We start from the raw sequence: 24,926 nt of genomic DNA on the forward strand, positions 1-24,926 counted from the left end.
ATAGGCAGGGTGGTGGTACCCACCCGCGCGGACTCACAAGAGGTCCTACCACCAGTAACTTTATATTACCTAACTGATAATTTCTGACCATGATTTCTGATGAGGTACGTCAGGTAAATCACAAAGGTGAAACACTTTTTTCGAATATGTTGGGGATATTACCTTAACCGGTAGGTATTACGTGGTTACCGGAGTACATAGACACCACAAAGTGGATATTGCCGACAACTTTATGACATCACGTTGAAGTGTCAATAGGTATGCCTATCCGATCTTTCTTGTTGCTTGTACTATGGCAAACCTGTTACTGATCGTCACAATGCTCCATTACTCGTACGAATAGTCCACACAAGACCGGTATCTGTAATATAACCGTAGATAACGTGATTGTTCGCAGAAGAGGAATGCTACCACTGCATGGCGAGTCTGGTAGCGTCGAAGGAGAAAATGTTCATAACACAAACGAAGCTACTGAACGAGGTAACCTGGAAGACTGTCATGCAGATCGCCAAGAAACATGCCGTAAGTATTAATTACTATAGCATAAATGACTAGATCATATCACAAATCTCAATGTTTTTTTATTTTTTTTATTGCTTAGATGGATGGACGAACTCACAGCCCACCTGGTGTTAAGGGGATACTGGAGCCCATAGACATCTACAACGTAAATGCGCCAGCCACCTTGAGATATAAGTTCTAAGGTCTCAAGTATAGTTACAACGGCTGCCCCATCCTTCAAACCGAAACGCGTTACTGTTTCACGGCAGAACTGAGGCTTCTTTATCGGAATTCTATATACGTTCGCTTGTCATTGAGGCAATTTGTGAGGCGATAGTATGTATAGTAACTAAACGTAGTACTTTTCTTGGCTGATTCTATATCGGAGTTAGTCTGAAGCAGTTGTAAAGAAATACAGGAAAATATAAAACTGAATATAGGGCCGGGCCATGTTATAATTCGATTACAATTTCGAAAACTACTAACTGTTATGTGCCTAATAAAGAATAGTTTTCCATATTATCTGGAACCGCTGCGTTCATCGACAGTACGTTTCCAAAAATCTTTTCTACCGCTTACCATCCGGTTTTGGAATGAACTCCCCTCCACGGTGTTTCCCTAGTACTACGACATGTCCTTCTTCAAACGAGGCTTGTGGAGAGTACTCAATCGTAGGCAGCGGCTTGGCTCTGCCCCCGGCATTGCTGACGTTCATGAGCGTCGGTACCCACTTACCATCAGGAGGGCCGTATGCTCGACAGTCTACAAAGGCACAAAAAAAACGCAAAATATACACTAAAAAATATTTTGTGTTAAAGCAAGTCCTAACTTCTTAAGCTTATCGGCGGTCGATAACGCTGCTCTTTTATCTTGATGAAATAGCGAATCACGCTTCTCCTAAAGAAAGGTATACATCTTTCAATTAATTGTTCTACATAAAATCAAACCTAGAACTAGTATGTTGAGTCTCAATATCAACCCGCAAGTGTAGGACGACATTTGCGAATGATTATGCAAAGTTTTCGCTGCATTCGTGGTTTTCCAAGCTGTGTCGCTTTTTTAACAGACATCAAAGCGCGCGAACCTCGAACCTTCGCGTAGTCTCCCACACATTCGCTTGCCCAGTTGCGCCGACGATTGCGAAGGTAACGGACGTATCGCCATTTTCATAGTTCGTGACGTCTACTGTGTAGCGTATCTTCATCAAAAGAAATCCGATAAAAACAGCATGGCTGTTAATGATGTCTGGGAAAGAATTCAAAACTCTTTTTCTTTTCAATGTTCTATTGACGAATTAAAAAGGAGGAGAAATTCGTGAGACATTCGTAAACAAGTGTAGGAGGAAGCGCAAACGGGTTCGCAAATTGAGTATGCGAACCCATTTGCACAGCCGCTAGGTTTGCGAATGAATGTTTGACGGCACTTCACATGCGCGCAAACATTCGTACAATGTACGAATATTTGCGCGCATGTCAGTGGCCGGCATTAGGAATATGTACAATACCATTTTATCTCAGTAGCGCGTAAATGAATCGAGTTTCATGTTTTCATATAAAATCTTGAATCGATGAATCGCAATACGTATACACATAGATAATAACATAATATTTTAAGCCTGTAAACGTACGTGAGGTTCGAGGGCTTCACCGTTTATCAAACCAATAAACGTATTGTACATATATGAACTTACATTTTATATAGTTTTCAAATAAATAAATAAATGTGGCTTGCACTCGCCGACAATTAGGGAACTACCCTATTCGTCGAACTCGGCAAAGAGTTCGACGTGCAACCTAACCCATGCATCAGCCCGCTGAGTTTCTCGCCGGTTCTTCTCCGCGGGTCGCGATTCCGATCCGGGAGTAAATTCATTCGCAAAGCAGTTGCTCTTGAGTTGTTAGGTTTCCTTTGGAGGCGCTCGGGCAGCTGTTAGCAAATCCCAAACCTCCTGGCTGAGCCTGTGATCGCCCATCTGTCTTAATGAAACTGGAAAGGCCTTTGGGCCACCAGTAATCCCTCATTCATAAAAAAAATATATTAGGGAAATAGTAATGGGACAACAGGTCGTGACGCCAAATCAATTGGTATCTCACCGATCCGTTTATAGTAGAAAATCTTTAAACTTTTTTTTTATATTGCCCTTGTAGGCAGACGAGCATATGGCCCACCTGATGGTGAGTGGTTACCGTCGCCCATGGACCTCAGCAATGCCAGAGGCAGAGCCAGGCTGCCTATAATTCGTTCCTGGTGTGATGTTAAACAAATTAAAGTTTGACCATCTAGAGAAATAATATCATTCGTCAATCAGATTATATGTGTGAGGTTTGCGTATTTACGGCAACTTTAAAACAACCACATAACTCGATAAAAAAGAACAAGTGTATTGGAAATTTTAAAAGGTTGAGAAACGCTGTTTGTACGTATAAGTTGTCGCGTGTCTCAATCCCGTGGAATGTTCACTTTTCGTTATCGTAAAGTAATGTGCGGTGAACCGACCGAGATGTCACGCAACTTGGAAACTTCTAGCATAAACCCCGCATCAATTATACGATACAGTCGATATAATTATAACAAAGGAAAAGAAAGGAAAAAAAAGATTTCAAACTCGTAACTTCTATTGTTTTTTCCTTAATTATTTATGTGTTTTGACTTAAGTCGTAGTTTACGACAGTTTCATGGTGTTTGTAGTGCTCGAATATCTCACGGTTTCGGTCACAGAAGACGATAAGGCCTCGATTATCTAAAACGTCCATGGCATAGCGAACATTTTTTTCTCCTGCCTATTCGCTGGTAGTCTAAGGGGCTATTACAGCTTGGCGTGGAAGGGTAGGTGAGCTCACGGCCTCAACCTGAGAAAATTTGCTAGTACTAGTCCCCTAGAAGCGTAGTGCTTCGCAGAATCTACGACCGAATCGGAATCGCGACCCGCTTAGAAGATCCGACGAGAAACTCAGTGGGCTGTGTCTATGGGTCGGCGATTATGTCATTGCAAAAGTTACAATAGCGCATTCAATATAATAATATAACATAAGACCACGTAGAAATATGTATGAAGGCATCGAGAATATTAATTTGTGTGTCCGGAGGGTGTTAGTTATCCGATATTGAAAATCATCATAAAAAATATGATTTCAAGTATGTACTTATAATATGCTATCGTTTGTAAAAAGACTAAAGCATGGCTGGATTTCTTGCATTAGGAACATCTGAATCATAACGATGTAACTAGAAATTAGTATGATTATAGTTCATGTTTCTTACCTAACAATTCTGTTGGTGATTTGGTGGGGCTAGCCCATATAGGTAGGTAAATACCATCCCACCTATTTCAGCTGCAAAGCATACTGCGTAACGGTTTAAAGGATAGGGCAGCAGTTGTTCTTCGAACTAAGCATAAAAATTGGTGTCTCAAGGCATTTGGTTTGTTGATGTCTTTGAGGTCAGGTAAGTTCTCGACACCCGGCGGACCGTCAGATCATTCGCCCGTCTACGCAATACAGAGCAATAAAATAATAAGCACCGCGCACTGCACTCGTTACGTGCTCATCAATAAATCGTCGATAGTATTGTCTAACATTACACAACAATTGTTTATCGACTACAATTACAGAGTTCATTGACGTTAGCTCTAAAAATCGATCGACAATTTCCTTTGTTAAATGCCAGTAGTCTTGCGATAAAACGACCGGGGATGATGTTATTTACTGGGTCCAAGTCTCATCAGATAACTTGAGATCATTGGCAAGCAGTTACTCAACCCCTTATCAATATAATGCTTTCGAGAACACAGAGTCGCACAGAGCTGTAACAAACCTTTTGATTTTACTAACACCTAAAATCTTGAATTTCTTAAGTAATTATAGTGCTCTTTAACGTGACTCATGAGCGTCGCCGATTGGTTAATGGCACAGCCAAAACGTGTCATTGATTTAGTGAAAAACATGACCTAAAGAATACACTTCCGCCGACTTGTTGTGGATAACATGAGATATCACGTCACGATTTGATATCCTTAATGATTTTAGACTAAGAATAATCATGTCAAGTTTCCGTACACTCCGTGACCGTGTTTGCAGAAGTCGGCGGCGCAACACCTGTCGCGGCTCTCCGGCGCCATTGGCCCCGAGAGGATCTACGCGGACTGGCAATGGTGGATCCTGGCCGCCCTTCCGTTCCCTCACCTTGTACGAGTATTGGATTGCTTCTTTCACGAGGGCATCAAGGTATAAATTGACATCGAATATGGTCTACCCTATGGTCTATGATTTTAATAACATCGTTGATATCCGTTTGGTTAATATCTGATGTTCATCCTGTCCATTTTTCAGATCTCAGTTATCCTAGAATAGAAATAACATAAGATTAAATTTGGACTTTATTATTCTCGTGCGATTTAAGTGGAATACAAAATTAAAATTATCACAGTCATTTTTTAACAGAACATATCTTGGTGCCGCAGGTATTCTACAGGGTAGCCCTGGCGATCCTTATCTTGTTCCACAAGCACACAACGAACCAGAACTCTGAGTGGTACGCCGAAGCCACCAAGAACGGTGTGGACCACGCCATCGACAAATTCTGCAGGAACATGCCCGTTTCGCCCACCAAGCTGCTAAGGACAGCGTTTACCATACGCGCCTTGAGGTATTAAAGAAATGGCATACTAAAATTATTAGATATAAGTATTTTATTTTATTTACCGAAAACAACATTGCCCAAAGTATGAATGTTGGGGCTAACTTTAATACATAAGATTTGATACTTAGTTTGTCTGTCTTGGTTTTTATCTCTTGGTCTACAACCGGTCTTCGATTCGGCACTTAGGATTGTTTTGCCATTTTGTTTCCAAAAAAGAATAAATTTCATTTAAGGGATGATACAAATGGACGAGATGAGATGAATGGAAATGGATGAAAGAGTTGCAACTCAGGTCCTTGATATGACAGATCCGAGAAAGAACTGTATTAAGGATGATTGTTTTGAAAAAGAAAAGAAAAAAAACAGTAGCTTATATACTGATTGTGGATAAATTTGATGGTTCACAGTTCGCAATACATATCGCGGGTGTTCATAAAAACGGAGATGACACTGAAGTCGAAGCAAGTGATCACCGGCTCGAGGCTGGTCAGGTCTCGGTCCTCGGACAACTTGCCAACGAGCCAGTCGCAGGTCAACATACAGATGATGTCACACACGCTGACCATACGAGAGGTGAGTCACATTATAACGTTTACGTTAATAATGACTGTTTTTGTTGGCGCCAAAAACAAGGTTCGGTTTGAATTTCAGCGCTACTAGGGTTAATCGATGGCGATCGTAATGTTAACAAAACGGCAACCAGTGTTGGTTGGAAATAAATGTCTCCAATGAAATGTGATAAAACATACAGCCACGTCCCTAATTATATATATTTATGTATGAGCTTACGGGTAGCTTCTATATCTAACATTCACGACAGGAGTATACAAATAACATTCACATAATAATGCACTATCACGGAGGTGTCCAATTAAAACAATATATAAGTACAATTGTTATTTTACTTGGTTTGCAGAGAATGTCTGAGGAAACGTGCAAACAGATGGTATCGTACAAGACGGCATTAGGCGTGGCTTTGGCTTTTATTTTTCTCATACAATCATTCGATTGAGTATTTAACCCGACTAACTTGAGACACATCGAATACATTTACACATTCGATACTCAGTACCGTAATACGTAATTTTGTAAGATACATCCTACCTTTCTTTCGTTATGTTATGTTCGTTCAGTGTAGCCGAGACATGTGAATGATTTTATATCGTATTTATATTGATATTATGTTGTGTTTATCGATGTCATCATTCGATATTTTTGTCACTTGTTTTTATATTTATGAAATTAGACGAGAACGGATGGACGGATCTCGATCATCTTCCTCATTAGCTTTGAATGTTATGATTTTGTTGATTCATGTTTTCGTTATCAAATCGATGTATTTTTAATGTTTCGTACCTGTAAGATATGTTTACGGATAAGTTAAATCGAGAACGTTCGAGCATGCGTGTGAAATACGAAAAGCAAATTTTTTATATATCGAAATTTGCGTTATCGTCCCAAGCTTGAGATTAACAACGGATATTTATCGACGTATAGTGATGTGAAAGTCGCATATTGTCTTAGCTTGAGATTAACAACGGATATTTATCGACGACTAGTGACGTGAAAGTCGCATGGATATACGATATTGTTTTGTGTGAGTGTGTCTAACCGTGTGTCGATTTTCCGTTAGGGGTCACACTCGCCGGGCCCACGCGCCTTGTCGATGGGCGTTTACCCAATACAGTCGATCAAGTCGCAGATTCTTGACCAGAGCGAAGTAAGACACGAGCATCAATCCACAAATATGTGTCGCCCCGTTACTAGCTTGCGACATTCGATGTTTTAGATGCACCGCTTGTCACTTAGGTGTATTTTTTTTTTATAATTTTTTATATAAAATAATTTTATTAGTAATTATTGTTTCCTTTTAAAGCTTCAGTGCTTTAAGAGCTCGTCGAGTGGACGGCTTGTTTTTTGTATCATTATTATTATTATTAGTATTATTTTTAATTTGCGTCTGTGGTAAGTATTTAGTAAGCTAAATTGCATGTTCGCTATTTTTTTTTTTTAGATGACGTTCTAAGGACTTAGGGATTACATCTGTGAGTGCCGTAAACGTAACGCGCAAAGACCTTTAGGTCATCAGTAACCTGTTGAATCGAGAGAAAAAAAATACGATTATTTATGGCTGGTTATAAAACTAAAATATCCTTTTGATGTTTCCCTCGTACATGATTTAGGAAATATTTAACACGATACAACAAAACACAAGACCGTGTTAATATATATTGACTGTTATAACGGAGGGTATAATAAAAATGTTTAGAAATCATCGGTGAGTGATTGGTTCGCAGAGCCCGCGCTCCTCCCACATGGCGATGTGGTTTCCATTCCCTAACGCGGTGTTCCAGGATCGACACCAGGCATCAGACCTCAGGCAGAAGGTTTGACGTCTTGACGTTGTGATACAACACTAATCCAGAGGGCGGGTAGATTTGGTAGCACTGTGAGCCGCAATCGTTTTAGAGTTCCGTAGGTTCTTTTATTTTTGTTAATCTATACCATCGCTTTAAAACAAAAATTATCTGTGGTTCTCACACAAAAATTTGATTTTGATTTTATTGAATTTATTCGTTTGTAGAAAAAAGAAATGACTTCACGTAAATAATTCAAGATAGAAAAACTGTTATATACATTTTTTCACTTGTAATAGTGGCTTTTTTTATAATTTTTTTAAATTAATATATTTTGAATAACCTACGGAATCCTAAAGGTTGCATGTGATATCGTCTTGGGTTCACGTAATATTGCACAGTTGTCGTAAATTTGATATTTTTAACCGATCGTATGTTAAATAGTAAAATCCGTGTATACAAAAGAAATGGAAATTGAGAAAAAATAGTGTCGCCATAGTTTTTTTTTATTTTTTTTATTTGCCGTAGCATTGTAGACTTGTAAATTTTCTTTCGTAGCACAGATTTATTTTTGGAATAGACACTGCTATAAATAAATCACATATTGTTGAAGTATTTGAAAACATTACAATGTGTACTGGACTTGCGGTAACGCAATGTATCACGAAACACTATTAAAAATATCGCATTAAATATTTGAATTGTAGTTAGTGAAAAGATATATTTAGTAGTTAAATTGATTAAGGTATTTCCGGTTTTTCTTTTTTTAAATTTAAATGTTGCATGTAATGTTCGTATGTTTCCCGTATATGTTTTTAATTTTTCGTATTATTAAAGTAGTATCTCGTTTTGTAAGTATTTTTTAAAAATTTTTGTTATGTTCTATTATTACGTATGTAGGTGTGCACACGACACTCACTCACTTAAATGTCTTTATACTAATGAACACCACTAATACTGTGACGTAATTTTGTTTATTAATATCATTAATAATTAAAAAACGTTTTTATTTTATTTAAAAATTATCTGTTTCTGTTACTGCGATGAATCTTTGTCAGTCTTATAGTTGTGAACGAATGCGGCGTATCATATCGAGAGGTGAAAGGATATTATTTGGTTTAAGTGACATTTTTTCAAGTTTACAGGAGAGCCATTTAAAGCTTAAAATTTGGAGAAAATATCATAACAAAAAAAAACTCCTTAAACTGTTTGTATGGAGTAAACTTTTTTTTTTATTGCTTAGATGGGTGGAGGAGCTCACAGCCCACCTGGTGTTAAGTGGTCACTGGAGCCCATAGACATCTACAACGTAAATGCGCCGCCCACCTTGAGATATAAGTTCTAAGGTCTCAAGTATAGTCACAACGGCTGTCCCGCCCTTCAAACCGAAACGCATTACTGCTTCACGTTAGAAATAGGCGGAGTTGTGGTACCTACCCGCGCGGACTCACAAGAGGTCATACCACCAGTAAAAAGACACCAGTATTTAAAGTTCAATTAGAAACATCGAACTGTTGATGTTAATACCAAATAAAACGCGCCTTTAATTACAAAGATAAATTTAATGTCGCTTAATAAGCGAAATTCCGCTTAAACCAAATACTCTTTCACCCTTCGATATATAGCGTGTATATTGATGCATTGTCTCCTCGGCATTGCCGTTGTCCATGCACTACGGTGATCGCTTACGATCACTGGGCTGTAAGCTCGTGAGCTTAGTTTTGTTTGCCGATTTTAGAAAACAGATTAATGTATGTGTATCTCTAAATTATTAGCTTATATAATATTTGGTCCATTAATTTACGAATTTATAATGATTTTTTTTTATAAGTCAATTAGTATTTGGGCTTATCGTATTTTTATTATTGAGTATTATTTGATTTAGAAGGTCGTTGGTATTGTTGTCCGAATGAATTAGGTTAGTCAGACGTAGCAGTGTTTTTTTTTTTTTTTATTGCTTAGACTGAATTAGTGAATTCAGAAATGTGTCTTCGAAGGATTCCGTTGAGATTCTGTTGTGAAAATGTTTCAGTTGTTCACATTATGGTCGTGGTTGCCGGTTCGCATAACGATGTACCAACCAGTGTTGCTATACACGACCGAGGAGCACGGATGCTCATTGACGACATTCTACGTGCGAGTGGAACACCATGAGCCGACCTTACTCATGATCAAGACCTGTAACAACGAGGTGAGACGAATAAATAATCTAATGATAAACTTCACTTATGCATATTTCACTCGTCACTATTGAAATCAATGGATGAAAAGCTGTTTGGTTTAAGCCACATTTATCTTTGTCAACAAATCCATTTTTAAACCGACTTCAAAAAAGGAGGAGATCCTCAATTCGACTGTATGATTATTTTTTTTTATGTTACCATAACTTTTGACTGGGTGAATCAATTTTGAAGATTCTTTTTCTATTAGAAAGCTGAAGCTTCCCGTGTAGTCCCATTTCCAATTTAGTCCAGTTCTGATAATTGTATCCATGAGAAAACCATATAAGTCTTAAATTTGCATTAAGTACACGTGCGCGACAAATAGATGAATAACTAAATAGCTCAATATCACGCCAACCGATTTCGATGATTATTGTTTTAGTGAATATATTACCTAATTTGTTTCCGGAATATCATTTTTTTCTATTTGAAGTCGGTTTTTGTTAAAGCATGTCTATTTACAATTATATTAATATAATAAAATGTGACAAATTCACTTCCTGGAATTTTTTAGTCCTGACACTTATAATTGATCTTCAGTTAAGTTTACTCTATTCAGATAGTTGAAGTTTTTTTTTGTTATGATTTATATTTTTTCCAAATTTTAAACTCTAAATGTCTCTCCTGTAAACTTTAAAAAATGTCGCTTAAACCAAAAGTCTTTCACCTCTCGAAATAATAGCGATCTGTATAGAGGCTATTGGCTTGGCTATTGGATGAAGCAAGTAATAAAAAAAAAATCATTTTTGTCTATTTGGTGGTGTTTAATATACATCAAAGGACGATTAAGAACAGTAGGCAACAGCTTGGCCATGCCCCGGGACATTGCTGATTTCCATGAGCGCCGCGGACTGCTTAACATCGAGTGGGACGCATAGGAGTTTGCCTATAATGGCTATGAATAAAATACTTTGGACTCTGTTATTATGTGGTGGTAGGACCTCTTGTGAGTACGCACGGGTAGGTACCACCACGCCGCCTATTTCTGCCGTGAAGTAGTAATGCGTTTCGGTTTGAAGGGTGGGACAGCCGTTGTAACTATACTGAGACCTTAGAACTTATATCTCAAGGTGGGTGGCGCATTTACGTTGTAAATGTCTATGGGCTCCAGTAACCACTTAGCACCAGGTGGGCTGTGAGCTCGTCCACCCATCTAAGCAATAAAAAAAAACCTTTAGGTATTCGGAGCGTATTGTTCGACGCGCTGGTTCGAACGCAACCAGAAAGATGAACGTGGTAACAGACAAGCGTACTTCGGGACAGGAGAGACATTCCTCTTCAGGTAACCGCGCTCGATCGTTTGCCGACGCCGCCGGACGACCGGACGACCGGACCGGCTCCGTGCCGAACGACAATAATCGGACAAACGATCGGGTCGTACTCTGTAAATCGTCGTTGCAAAATTAAAAATCTCCTATCTACTCATCAATAACTCCCATGTACATATTATCTCAATATTTCACTTTATTTCGCGTAAATCTTAAAAATTCCTAAGTGTCGATTTGCATTTTTATTGTAAATCAAAGTATCCTGTGTGTGCTAAAAAAATATTGGCATATTTTTTTTTCAGGAGCTACTTTTATTAGATTTTCTTGAAAACTACATTTTTATACACATAGGAGATTTCAAATTTGCAACGACCAAGTGCTACTATAGCGCACCTATAGAATTAACGGGGCTTAATCCAAGTTCTTGTTTTTTTTTTTTTTTGTAAAAGCGAATAATGTAATTGAAGAATTGTATTCTTTTCAGTTTCGATTTTAATACTTTAAGCCTTAAAGCGCACAGCTTAAAGCATGCGCTTGATTTAAAGGTGACAAAAAGTGAACTTTGTCCTTTTCTAAACTAGAATTAAAATTAAATTTTTAATTTAAAAAAAAAGTTATTTTATTTAATTAAAATTAAAATGTGAAAACAATAAATTTTAGTTTTAAAATAAAAAAATTAATTGTATAAGCTGATAGAATACATTTTTATAGTTCGTTCAAAATATAAAACTCATTTTTTTAAACATTTTTAGTTAAGCCACTTCGATTCTAAAGGTGTGATATGTTCATTTTGAATGTAAATGCTAGTAAAACTCCCCAGCTTCAAAGCTATAATAACTTGTGACAATGACCACGGCATGTAAATTGTGCTTTAAGGATACGGTGTATCATGAGCACGCCATATTGTTAAACAAGGTTTGAAAGGAGTCCCTAATAACACTTCTCTTGACTTCCTGTGAATGTATAGTTTTTATAGTTAAAATTTTTGACATTAGGGTAAGATATCCGTGACTTGAAATTGTAATTTGGTCCTAATGTACTATACATTTTAAGATGAGATTTCTTTGAATTATTGATGTAAAAAAACTACCCACGAATACTTGCAAAGGCGATTCTAGCAAAATGTAAAACCAAATTTGTACTACTGATATCTAGATTTAAATTTAAGATTTTATGCGCATTTATTGACAATAATTTCGTTCAATCTAAAATAACTTAAAGTACCCTCAATAATGCTTTGGAAGAAACGAAATGAAATAAAATCATTTAAACAACACAAACATTATTAGCTTTCCAGCTGGGGGATAAACATGTTATAATGCACTTTGCAAATTAAAAATTTTGGCCATCTTGTATACATACATATGTATTTTATTACTTGTACATAACTGCAATTGTTACTGTAAGCTTATATTTGATATTACTTTTACTTTAATTATTTTCTGATATTTCAAAGCTATTCGTTTTTCTCGCTTTCTTTTTATTATGTGTATTTGGGTTCTTCAGGTAAAGGCTGTAATTCTTATATACTTTACGCTTCAAACTCAGCTTATATTTCATTTTTATTTCATTTTAAATGCTTTAAACAGTAAATGCTTTTCGATTTTAGATGCTTAGAGTACAGATACATAGCTCTCATTTAATTATTACATCAAATTCATGTCATATGAAATATTTGAAAAGTACCTGGGTTTGTACATGATAACTTAAAAAAAATAATTAAATTATATCAGTTTAAAATATCGTTCTACCTGGGCCATGATGTGCTTGAACATGACTTTAATATGTATTGTATTTTATGAACCTGACTTCTGTATCGAGGGGTGTAAGACTATTTACAGGAAAGCTATTTAAAGTTTAAATTTAAAAAAAAATTATCTTAACGAAAAAAAACTTCGGTCATCTGAATATACTCATAGTAAACTTAATTGAAGGTCAATTAAAAACATCGAACTAATATCAAATGATACGTACTTTTTATTACAAAGATAAATGTCACATAAGTAGAATTTTCACCCCTCGATATATATATAAATATTTTTAATTCAAAATAAATTTATGCCAGGTACAATTCAGATATTTATTTTACCTACCTTTTCTTAATAATTAAATACTAATTTCAATTATTTCTGTTTCTTTTTGCCTTCGTATCTCACTTAAATATAAAAATTCACATTGACGTACATAATTTCAAATGATAATTTTCACAATTATAACAAAAGGTCACCTAAATAGACTCAGAACATTAACAACATTAATAATGTAACACGTCACCTTACATGCCCGGGTCACGTTAATAATCGCTAAAGTATCCGAGCGTGAGGCGGAGCAGTGTAGGAGTTGCGGATAATTGCAGCCTTTACCCGGAGCGAGCCAAGTACCCGTGGGTGGGGTGCGCCGCCGATGGACGCAGCGACGAGAAGCTCTCCCACGGCTCCGAGCTCTTCATGGCGGCCGACTCCAAAATGATCACCATCGGCGGCGGGTCAGTCGCTCACCACTCTCTTACCGTTGCAGCCTCCAGCCCACCCGCGCCAAGTACCCCTGGGTCGGCTGCCTCGAGGACAACCAAGAAGACAAGACGCCCCACGCCAACTCGCTCTTCATGGCCGCCGATAATACAATGATCACGATCGGCGGAGGGTACGTGCCTCTGCACCGCATGCTGTGTGTCTGTGGCTCCCGGAACGAACCAGTGCTGTCTATGTGTCTGTCCCAAGCAACTTTAACTGGTCGTCTCACTGAACTTGTGCGTTTTGCAGGGACGGCCAAGCGATATGGATGGACGAGAACATAAGGTACGGCAAGACGGACCGCTGCTCTACGTTCAACAACCCGCCGCTGTGCCCCAGCGGAGACTTCGAGATACGAGTGCTCGAGGTGTACGGGTTCGCCGGAGCGTAGGCGCGCGGCGTGCGTCCCGCCCTTAATGAACTTGAATCGGAGTGTAATAATCTCGGTGCGCGTGCAGTGGTGTGTGTGTGGTCAGCGCGGCGGGGTATCATACATCTGAAAAAATCTAAACGATCTCGCTGTTTCATTATGAAATATTGAATGCAATTAATTTTATAGTTGTCAAATAATAATATTATACGAATATTTGCATGATCCAATTCGACAGTTCGCCTCAGGAGCGACTAGTCCGGAAGCCGCCTCGCCCGGTCCCCGCCGCGGCCACAGACTGTGTAGATGTATTCCTGTATTTATTGCGTACGAATCGTCGACGTGTGCCCCCTGTAGTTATCCTAATGTAACACGACTGTCCGTCGAAGACAACGAAAACGGGGAAACTAGGTTGTTTAACAATACATAAACAAATTTATATATACATATATATTTACTCGTGTTTAAATTGTCTGCGTGCAAGTACAAATTGTATCGTGTCTACTCTGGTTAGTTTCGTACCCGCTTTATGTCGGGCCCGGCCGCGCGGAGGAACGCGACGTTCAGCTGACGACTTCGTAGTCAACATTCCAGTGAGCAGGCTTCTTCTATGTACAATCACACTCAGTCTAAATAATCCTAGTTGTTGTATTTTCGTTAACTTGTCGAGAAATTTAAAAAATACAATTGGCTTAAACGCGTGTGTACCATAAGTTCGTTAGTAGTATAAAAAAAAATTTGTAATTGACACAAACGCAATCCGGCTTGATTATGCAGCCTTAATGATTCTAACCTCAATATATATTTTAATGGTCGCCACGTAACTTAATTGTTCGTGGAATTCGGGGCGAATATCAGTATTTTTTTAGAGCGAGACGCCTCCGTCCCGTTTCTAATTTATTAAGATTTGTTAATTATTATACTCGAACAGTAAAATATGAATGTCGTTGCTCACAAAAATGTACCAAAGAATTATTTGATTAGTAGTATATATTCGTCTTCCTGTTGCAACATTTCCGTTTGACAATACAGACCACAGACAGTATTAGTACCAGAACAATTAAAAAAATATATGTTTATCTATAAAAAGGCGGCACTAGTGCGTTCCGTGGTCTGAATCGTGATGCCATTTGACTTCAAAACGTTCAAAAGAATAAAACGGGAACAGCATTGACGAACTTAAAATGTTGTCGATTGTATTAAGAACATTATTAATGCATTACCATACGATGATGAAATTATATACTAAACTGTTCTATGAAGGTTTTTTTTTACATATATAGTATTATGGATTTTCCTATTTCAATGGGTCATGTGCCAAAATTGGACCATTCGTTGAATCATGGATCGGTGTTTAAAAAGTATTGGAAAGTTTTTTTTTATTTTTTCTGCATTGACGAAACGTAGGTGGATTAAAATTAGGTTTCTCTGTAAGTTTAAATTAAAATAGTGTAAAATTAAGAGTAGTTTCGTTTTATTTTTGTCACAACGTCTGAAACATATCCGTGTTGGTACAAAATAGTTGCGCGTTCGTATCGCCCGCGGCTTTTCCTGTCTTTTTGTGTAAATATTATCCTTCCGGCGCTCTCCTGTGCTGTGCCTGAATTGAGCTATCAACTGTAGCGTTTGGAAGCCGTATGTAGGTGACTACGTACGACATTAATCATAATCCTAAGACTTGTTTTTAAATTCAGATTATTTATGTAATTTATTGAATAGGTAACAAGTTTTTTTTTAAATGTATAATGTACCTTTACAAAGCGCCTTTGTGCGGACTGTTTTATTATAACGCTGTTCGATTTGATTCTATAATTTGCCTTTTAATGAAATGTGACTTGGCCCACGCTGTATGTTGGTTGAATGTGGTCTGTCGCGGTAGCTTGTGGCTCGGAGTCCGCACACGGGCGCCTCGGCCTGTTGCTGTTAGCCAATTTAACGTTAATCAGTGTAAAGTCTAGTCTTTATCCTGTTTTTTTATTATTATTATCTCTAACGATGTAATATTATCTAAATATTTACGAATTGATATTTAAAAAGCGAAATATTAAAATTTCGCGCGTTTTATGTCCCGATGTAGGGACGCGTAGGCTCGTGGTTAGAGTTATTTGTAAATTTAATGTATAACGTTATAAAAAGTTATTAATCTCCATTGTCCGTTTTCAGTATTCGTGGAGTTGTTTCGTTTGCGTGGTCGTACGTTTTTTTTATCCACGTAAATTGACGTGACTGTGTGTTTGTAGAGGCGCATTCGTTTCGCGCCGTCCCGCTGCGGAGAGTGTGAGATGCGCTTTTGTTACATTGTACTGTTACATTCGAATAGATGTAGACTGTTTCGTCGGTCGCGGCGCTAAAATTCGTTTATGGTAATGTAAATGTTGCTTTATAATGTCTACAAAATATATAATCCCATACGATGAATATGAGTTTTATTTTTTATTTAATACCCCCACAGCCTCAAACTTCGTTGGTATTGTGAATCGATTTTTTTAATGCAGCATGAGTTTACATTTAAATGACCCGTAACAGAGTTTGTCTGTGTGTGTCGTTCACACATTGAATCTTTGGTGTTGCCATTTCAGAGAAAGTTACCGAAAACCCAAGAGGGGGTAGAGTTAAAAAAATTCTGTCGCAATATTAAAAACATCAAAAAATATTAAATTTTACTCATGTTTTTTTTTGCCAATTGGGTATGTTGTGATATGAGAGCATAAAAATGTACTGACGCATGGTCAACATTTTCGAAGGGACACAGGTTGCTCTGTCAGTTAGTTACCACCACGGTAAATTACGTGTTTACGAAATATGAACATCCTACATCTAGTATTTATTCATAACTTCGTAAATAACTACTAATTCCCTTTCCTTATTAGGGTAGTTAATACCAGTTTCACCTTTAGAAAGTTTTTTAACACCCTGTATTTAGCCACTGCAAAAGCATAGGCGTATGACTAGTAAATTTAATTTTTTAATCATATTATTACTATTTATTACCAACTGCAAAGTAAATAAACATATTGTACGAAATTATGAAAAGGAATTATCAGGGTAGGTTGTATAAGAAAAATAATCTCGTAATTCATTTATTTAGGAATCAATGTTTTCTTTTAATCTAGTTCTGTATTTTTCTGTTCTCTTGTTCACTTCATCATGTAATTTTTCTTTGTCTAAAGAAGTTATGATGTCATCATAATCTTGACCAATGACATCTAAACACTTCAACAAGTTTTCGTCTGAACATGTTGCCATATAATTGCACATAAGTGTGCACAGAGGAGCCTTTATTTTAGAGGTAAAGTCCAGTAGCTCAACTTTGTCATCTTGCTCAAAATTAGTAGCTCCATCTTTGTCGGATTTCATTATCATATTAACTGCTTTCCACATTTTGTAACTGTGATCAAAGTATTTGGTGAGGTCACATATATTATTTAGATTTAAAATGTTGATTATAGTGCTTATTGATTCAATAATGTCGATTAAATCTGGTTCTATTTCCTTTTGTATGACTAATTTTTCTTCATAATAGTCTAAAATTTGTCTCATCATAACAATGACATAATCTTTGCTGTTCTCGTAGATTTCTGCTGAAGAATCAAACCCGAGTAAGTGAAGAGATATTTGTAAGCTTATTATGAGCGATCGTTCAATTTCATCTGTCCGAAAAGAATCCTTTAAATTAGTTGTGATTTCTGTAATTGCTGCTGACAATGAATCTAAAGCTTCTGACCTTAAAAATTGCATTAAGAATTTAGAACTATGCCTCTCAGTGTTACAAGACGAACAAATGGCATTCATGTTTTCTAATGCAGTCACTAATAGATCTTTGTGTGATGAATTCTTAAGAATAAAGTACAATGTTGGTGAATAGCCTACTGATTCAAATACTGTCATTAAAATTGGGATATCACTGTCATTAGACAAGAAAAGACATGAGTTTATAAGCCGTAATAATTGTACCAAAGTCAAACTATCATCACACTTTGAATGTTCAAGAAGTTGCATCAAAAATCCATCCATCTTCAAGATACTGGACACAACCTCCTTTTGACAGCACATGTTGCCCACGATACCGATCATAATTTCTATCAGTCGCGGTGAGTCCATCATAGGCAATGCAAAGTTGATGAGGTTAAGGCTATCGTGTTTTTGGAGGAATAGTACAACATCTCGTTCTGCAGTCATATCCCAGAGCATACAAAGATCTTCTTCGAAAGATTTCTCTTTTATTTCATTTTTGAGTGTGTCTAAATTGGCTAGCTTTATAAGAATTTTCAACACAAATCTTTCACTGTACGCTGTGTCTCCTATTACATCTCCGACTGGAAGTGGATTGTCGTTCTCTTCGACTTTTGCGTCTATTTCAGGCTTCATTCTCAGTTTTTAGAGTAAACTAATCAATAAACATATCAGTTCTAGTGACAATATAATAACTCATGAACATTTAAGTTTTAAGTTTTAACAGTTTACAACCTACCACAACACAACAAAATTCACTTTGACGTTTTTTTTTTTAATTTTTATGGCCTGGTTGCGAGACCTTTTAAGCCAAGTCTTCTTAAATTCTGTTATATTAAGAAGCGAAATGAGATAAAATTAAATGAAACGAGATGTAATAAAATATAGTCTCAGTAAAATGGTGATTATTATTTACTGAGACTCTTTCAATGGAGTTTTTGGAAAAACAGGAGCGCTTTTTGGAAGAACTTCAGCGGCTTTGTTGCATTTTCCCACATTTATGCACGTTGACAGATACCAAAAAGTTATTAACACCGTTATTAAACATTTAAACCTTTTTTTTTAACGCTTGGGAATCCATTTACGGATACCCGGTCGAGGGGGGTAAGAGACCGGGTTATGTCGGACTCCGGCGCCTCCAGAGAAGAACAGGGAGAAGAAGAAGACAGGGGTCCTCCTCTTCTTCCAATTCCTGCCGGGAGACTATGGCTTGAGAAAGGCGCGCGACGCACTGTACGGCGTCAGCCACGCAAGAGCTACCCCGCAAAACCGACTATCGACTAAACCCCATCGAGCCCCACCACTTCGACTCCACGAAACCCACGGTACCGCACAGTGCGCGCCAAAGGCTCGCCGTCGCCGGTACCCATCCTGATAATAGGACGGGACTCCATCCTCAGGAAAATCCCGCAGGACGTCGTCTCGGGAGACACACCGTGAGCGGTGCACAGGAGCCACCTTGCGCCGCCTCACCACACACATTTAAACCTGAAGAAACACTAATTGAAAAAAATTAAAGAATTCACACAACTCCTTTCCTCGCGTTCCCGCCAAGAAATTTAACGTTTAAATGTTAAAAATCTTACTTTTTATAATTTTTGGTAGCTCAACTTTGTAGTTCGTGGTGTTGCTATTGAAAAAGCTTCTATTTAAAAATGACAATTTGCCGGTTTCAACGCTGTTTAGAGTAACGCGAGAAGCCATGTTCTACGAGTTTGCATTTACCCACATTTGTGCTTTTATCTAAACGGTTAATAAGCCACTGTTCTTTTTTATAGCCCCTCTACATACTTAATCGATAAAATAAAAAGAATCTGAGGGCGTGATGTTTTTGCGCACTGTTTGAATAAAATTGTTTGACGACAACGACATATCACAGTGGTTCAAAGGCTTAAGTAATTAATTAAGAAATTGTCCTCATGTATCTTTCTTTTACAAGTCTTTAATGTCTTTTTTATTATCAGTTGTGTGCATCTAGATGCTATGCGAAAACCAGATCGTAATCACAACTTGGCTAGAAACTCCGAAGGCGTTTTTTAAAAATTACTCTGATGGGAGTACTGGATCCCATAGACATTATCAATGTAAATGCCACCACCCGTTTTGAGACACGAGTTCTAAATTTCATTTTTATGGTACAGGGTGGCCCATAAGTCCTTTGAAAAGTAAAATTTGAATAAAACGAACAGGGCGCGCGTGAGCGGTGCAGGGGAAGCGGGGGGAGTAACTTCGGTTTCTGGGAATGGGGTTGGCCGGTTAAAGCTTTTCTCAGATGTCGCCAGCGTAGCTTGTTCCCTTGTCACAGAGAGCCGCCATTTTGTGTGTTTTGCGTTCGTGATATTTCGGCATTTTGTGACTTTGATACGGTTCTTATTACTTTCTAAGTAGTGCTAAACAGTTTTACAACATGTATTCCAACTGGATAGTTAAAGAATTAAAGGAGGAGTTGAGAAAACGTGTTGCATCTTTACGAAGAAAAAAAGTGGATTTTGTCGAAAGGTACAATGTTGATGTTTTATTTTAACTTAGAAAACTTCTCTCAAACTGTTTCCGGTAGCTATTATAATAATAATATTAAATTGTGTACCTTAGGAACTTTATTCCTTGTAGCATGTGCAAAAAGAATTGCTCATATTACACACATTACCTACCAACTAATGTATTATTTTGCTTTTTTCAGATTAGAGCTACATGACCAAAATTTTAATTTTGAAACAAAATGAAAAAAATGCTCTAGCAAAATATGCTAATATATATGATTTGCTAGTGGAACCATGTGGCATTTTCAATAGCCAAGAGCGCCCATATCTTGCTGCATCTCCTGATGGCGTGTTGGGCGAAGAAGCTATAATTGAAGTGAAATGTCCATACGCTAGCAGAAAACATGAAATAAATATAACAACGGTGCCTTACTTACAACAATATAACGGGATATTGTCTCAAAAAAAACCTGCCCATATTATTATCAAATCCAAGGACAGTTATACTGCTCAGGCAAAACATACTGCAACTTGGTCATTTACACCTACAAGGACATCAAAGTGATTTATGTTGAAAAAGACAATAATTTTATAAATAATATGTTAAATAAATTAGATATCTTTTATGAAAATATTTTCAAAGAAGCATTGTATGAAAAACATCTGTATTATAACTATACACACTTGTCGAAATAAAAAATCAGGAATATTTTTAATTATTTTTATTGACAATTCCTTCTTTAATATTACATAAGTAACTTCTCTACTTTTTGTTTCTTCAGAAACTGGTTTCATATTCCATGAAAATATAGATGGTACAGCACCTTTCTTCAGATATTTATGTTAATGTTTGACACCTACAACTCAAAGAATAACATTTAAATATACTATCACAAGGAAACCTGACCATAGTTTCAAAATATTTGTTATTGCAATGGATGCAGCGATTTAGATAGAACTTTCAATAGTAACAGCTGATAATGAACAACAGCTCATGAGGAATGTGTTTCCTCCAGTATGATTTTGTGTTTGTTAAAAGGTTCCTTACAGCATAAATCTACTTGCAAAATTTGTTAGCAACTAATAGTATGCCTAACTAATTATTATTGGATTTTTTTAATAAGAGAACAAAGATGTGTGCTACACTTAGACGTGCATTATAAATATTTGACAGAAAGAAGCATACCTGTGTATTTACTAATGTTTTCATAGTCAGATTCCACAAAGTGTTTACGACATAACCTCGAACTTTTTGTGGGAGTACTTTTTTCGCGTCAAATGGCCTTTAACCACAGTCTTCTAATTTTCTTGTCCTTCGGGAATTGATGTACTCCAATTTCTGAGCATATTGGTACAAAACAACGCGTCATTGTGCTTAAAATAATTTTTAATCAAAAATTCCAATACAAATATTGAATGTTATGGGAACAATGCACACCAGCGCCACTTTGACAGTTGCCAACCCCATTTAGTCGCGATGGAGCGTTTTACCGGAGCGGACCGTGCGTTTTGTGTGCGCGAGTTTTATAAAAACGACAATTCGGCAACCGTTGCGCGGCGTAAATTTCGAGAACACAAAGGTTTACACAACTTTGACGACACTCCAACTCTTCAAACGATTAAGAACTGGGTTGCTAAGTTCGAGGAGACCGGTTCGACGTTAGATAAACCGCGGTTGGGTCGCCCAAGGACGTCACGTACGGAACAAAACATAGACACAGTGACACAGTCTATTCGCGAAAATCCGACACAGTCAACTCGTAAGCGCGCCAGAGCATTAAACGTATCCAGGACATCGTTACAACGGATTTTGAAGAAAGATTTACATATGCACCCTTACAAAATTCAGTTGGTTCAAGAATTAAAGGAAACTGACGGTATTCAAAGACAAAATTATGCGAATGAAATGTTGAATCGGTTTACTTCCTTCAATAACATAATGTTCTCTGACGAGGCTCATTTCCATCTTAACGGGCATGTTAGTAAACAAAATTGCCGCTATTGGAGCCCCATCAATCCAAAACTTAACACGTTAGCTGCCATGTCAGTCACCGGTGCCTGACAGACTCACTAACTGTTCAGGCCATGTCAGCTACCGGTGACTGACATCGAAGCATCAAACTTAAATGATCGCAGTGTGCCGTCTAGCACGTTTACAGTGTTCTTTTCTATTAGAAATGACTGACGTGGCCCCAAGCAAGACATATTCAACATGGCCTCTTATTTTTATATCTAGAAAAAAAGTTATCATGTATTTTTATGATAGGGGTGAATTAAAACACAATGAAATTTTAAAAACTTTAATATTTACTGAGGTAATCACATATTTTTGGCGAATCATTGTTTAACGAACAATAGAGATATTCAAAATTATTATTTATGTTCAATATTATAACATTGAAGACAAAAATGAGGTTCATTTGGGCATTGAGGGCAGTAAGTTACAACTTGTTTGGTCTTTTTTCTTGCATATATTCTGTCAACTGTCTGTGCATTTATTTTATAGCATCTAGAGCAATATTTCCGAGATTTTCTCACAGTCCCTTCTTTTCTTGTTAATGTATGCTTTTTTCTTGTATTTCTTGTAAATCGCAGCTCTGGTTCGTTGTTTTCTTTGCCCGATTCTGTTAGATATTTGCACAAAATCTTTCTGTAGTCTACTATCCCCATCTTAGACTTAGTAGTTTCTTTGTACATTATGTAGGAATTGAGCAAAGCTGTATTTAGTAGTAACTCCACAGCCAGTTTTCTGTGCCATTTTACTGACTTTCGTAGCGGTGTTGAGTAGGCGATCATTTGATCCGATAGGTCTACTGCTGCTTTAGCATTATTGTAATCGGTCACAATTTTAGGTTTTATTATTTCCTTGCCTCTTTTCAGTGTTCTTGAAAATCCAATTGAATGTTTTGTCGAGAGTAAATAAACGTCTCGTTTATCTTTCCACTTCATGCATGTCATACCGTCTTCGTTCTCTTTTGCTCGAAATTCTCCCTTTTTTAGGCTTCCTGTCATAACGTCCTTAGGCAAATGTCTTTTGTTTTTGCGCAACGTACCAACGAGGTGAGTATCTTCTTCTAAGAGCTTTCTGCCTAAATCTACACTGGTGTACCAGTTGTCGGTATAGAGCGTGTGACCTCGTTTAAGGTAGCTGGTCATAAGAGACATGACGATATTGCTAGGTGTTACATATTCAGTTTCATCACGTTTACCAGAGTAAACTTGAACCTTTAATGTATATCCTGGATTGGTACATATTTTAAATAGTTTAATACCGTATTTGTGCCTTTTTAATTTAATATATTGTCGAAAAATTACTCGCCCTCGAAATGGCACTAAAGACTCATCAATGCAGAGGCTTTCCTGAGGGTAGTAATGTGCAGCAAAGTTGAGATTCAAAGCATCAAGCAAACTACGAATTTTAAACAAACGGTCGCCAGGAGGTTGATCTTCGTTATTAGTAAAATGCACCATTCGTAACATAATCTCAAATCTATTACGAGCCATAATTGTACGCGGGAAATTTTGACAAATCAAGGGATCAGTTGACCAATAATCAGCTAGCTTTGGTAACTTGACAATTCCCATCCACAAAATCAGACCAAAAAATCTTTTGATCTCTTCCGTATTTGTCTTTGTCCAGCCAAGTAATCGAGATCCTTTTTTTATTTGTTTTCTTGAATTTAGCTTTGTAATAATTTGTTCGGCATAGCGATTGGTTTCTATAGCTATATTTTCAAAAACAGTGTTCGGGACTAACAAAGCATAAAATGATTCTGGTTTTGAATAAGCCATCAAACTTCTCAGACTGTAAGGTCTCAAACCAGGGCACTCAGTAAATGGAACAATTCGCCTTTGGTTACGCGACGGTTCGTACCACAAATCAGTTTTATTTGCAATTATTGGTAATCTAACCTGCTGATTAGTGCTTTCATCTTCGTCTCCACTTTCAATTATATATCTTCTCTTCCTGTTGATACGCAAACGCAAAGTCTCTTCTTCTTCAACACTTACTTCACCATTACTCTGAACATCTAATAACTCAAGATTACCTTGAGTTAACTGCTTTTCTAATTCATCAATTTGTTGCAAATCTGATAAGGACAAATCAAAATCATCCATATTCGACAATATCGTCTACAATTATTTTTACGCAAACCCGCTGCTTCCGTAACTCTAATGCAACTAAAATGCATGGGATTCGAAATTATAACTCAAAAGTCAAAACATCAGTGCGGGTGGGCGGGGTAACGGAGCAACGGAGTAAACTGCGATACGATATGACACTGCACAGTGCACACGACACTTGACCGATGTTAGCCGAAGGCGGCGGACGCTGACGGTTATTTCCCGCCAAAATGCAGAAGGAAGCGCGCTCAAACTCGTGGATTTACACCTACGTGCCTGACATAATGCTTGACATGGCGCAGGGACTACAATTTGTATCATTCGCGCCACGTCAGGGACCGGTGCCTGACAGTTTTTTTATTTTCTTTTTTTTACTAAAATAAAGAAAAGGGAACTCTTTTCTATACGTAATTATTCATTATTAACCATTTGAAATCAAATTCAAGAAATTAAATTAGGAGGATTTAGAAAATATACCTTGGCAGTTAACGTGTTAAGCATCAGAAGCCCTTACATAGTCCGAAAGTGACTGTTTGGGCCGCTATGTCAGCCCATGGTATCCTAGGGCCTTACTTCTTTGAGGATGGCAGAGGGCGCGCAGTTACTGTTACGTCGGAGCGATATGTGGCTATGATCGAAGAGTTTTTCATACCAGAATTGCAAAACTTTTCAGGCTTTAATGCCAGGACGTGGTTTCAACAGGATGGGGCCACTTCTCAC

General features: G+C 37.4%; 2 protein-coding genes and 2 long non-coding RNA genes across 16 annotated transcripts in view; 2 read left to right on the top strand and 2 right to left on the bottom strand.

Annotated features, from left to right (window-relative positions):
• sky (GTPase-activating protein skywalker) overlaps positions 1-16,287 on the top strand; it is a 91,165-nt gene extending 74,878 nt beyond the window's left edge. For 2 of the 13 annotated variants that reach the window (XM_089740449.1, XM_089740445.1), the window contains 10 exons: positions 398-522; positions 4,578-4,724; positions 4,961-5,145; positions 5,547-5,712; positions 6,056-6,085; positions 6,773-6,859; positions 9,529-9,687; positions 10,897-11,000; positions 13,343-13,471; positions 13,749-16,287. In XM_089740449.1, coding sequence (XP_089596575.1) covers positions 398-522; positions 4,578-4,724; positions 4,961-5,145; positions 5,547-5,712; positions 6,056-6,085; positions 6,773-6,859; positions 9,529-9,687; positions 10,897-11,000; positions 13,343-13,471; positions 13,749-13,890 — 1,274 coding nt within the window. In that variant the 3' untranslated portion in view covers positions 13,891-16,287. Of the gene's footprint in view, positions 1-397; positions 523-4,577; positions 4,725-4,960; positions 5,146-5,546; positions 5,713-6,055; positions 6,086-6,772; positions 6,860-7,436; positions 7,527-9,528; positions 9,688-10,896; positions 11,001-13,342; positions 13,472-13,503 lie in introns of all 13 variants that reach the window. The other 11 variants (XM_028186290.2, XM_089740450.1, XM_089740443.1 and 8 more) reach the window with 10 other exon arrangements.
• A 646-nt stretch (positions 16,288-16,933) lies between these two features.
• LOC114251874 (uncharacterized) lies at positions 16,934-18,369 on the bottom strand. Its single transcript, XM_028186280.2, has one exon. It carries the CDS (start codon positions 18,235-18,237, stop codon positions 16,954-16,956), a length of 1,284 nt encoding a protein of 427 aa, XP_028042081.2. The 5' UTR covers positions 18,238-18,369; the 3' UTR covers positions 16,934-16,953.
• A 1,359-nt stretch (positions 18,370-19,728) lies between these two features.
• LOC149503074 (uncharacterized) lies at positions 19,729-20,790 on the top strand. Its single transcript, XR_016325829.1, has 2 exons — positions 19,729-20,100; positions 20,282-20,790. It is a non-coding gene; the product is annotated as an uncharacterized LOC149503074 (long non-coding RNA).
• Positions 20,789-22,098, bottom strand: LOC149503075 (uncharacterized). Its single transcript, XR_016325828.1, has 2 exons — positions 21,268-22,098; positions 20,789-20,938 (listed from the first exon to the last, which is right to left on the bottom strand). It is a non-coding gene; the product is annotated as an uncharacterized LOC149503075 (long non-coding RNA).
• Positions 22,099-24,926: the final 2,828 nt, after the last annotated feature.

The sequence above is a fragment of the Bombyx mandarina genome, chromosome 04 (assembly GCF_030267445.1).
Source record: "Bombyx mandarina strain Sakado chromosome 04, ASM3026744v2".
Classification (NCBI taxonomy): domain Eukaryota; kingdom Metazoa; phylum Arthropoda; class Insecta; order Lepidoptera; family Bombycidae; genus Bombyx; species Bombyx mandarina.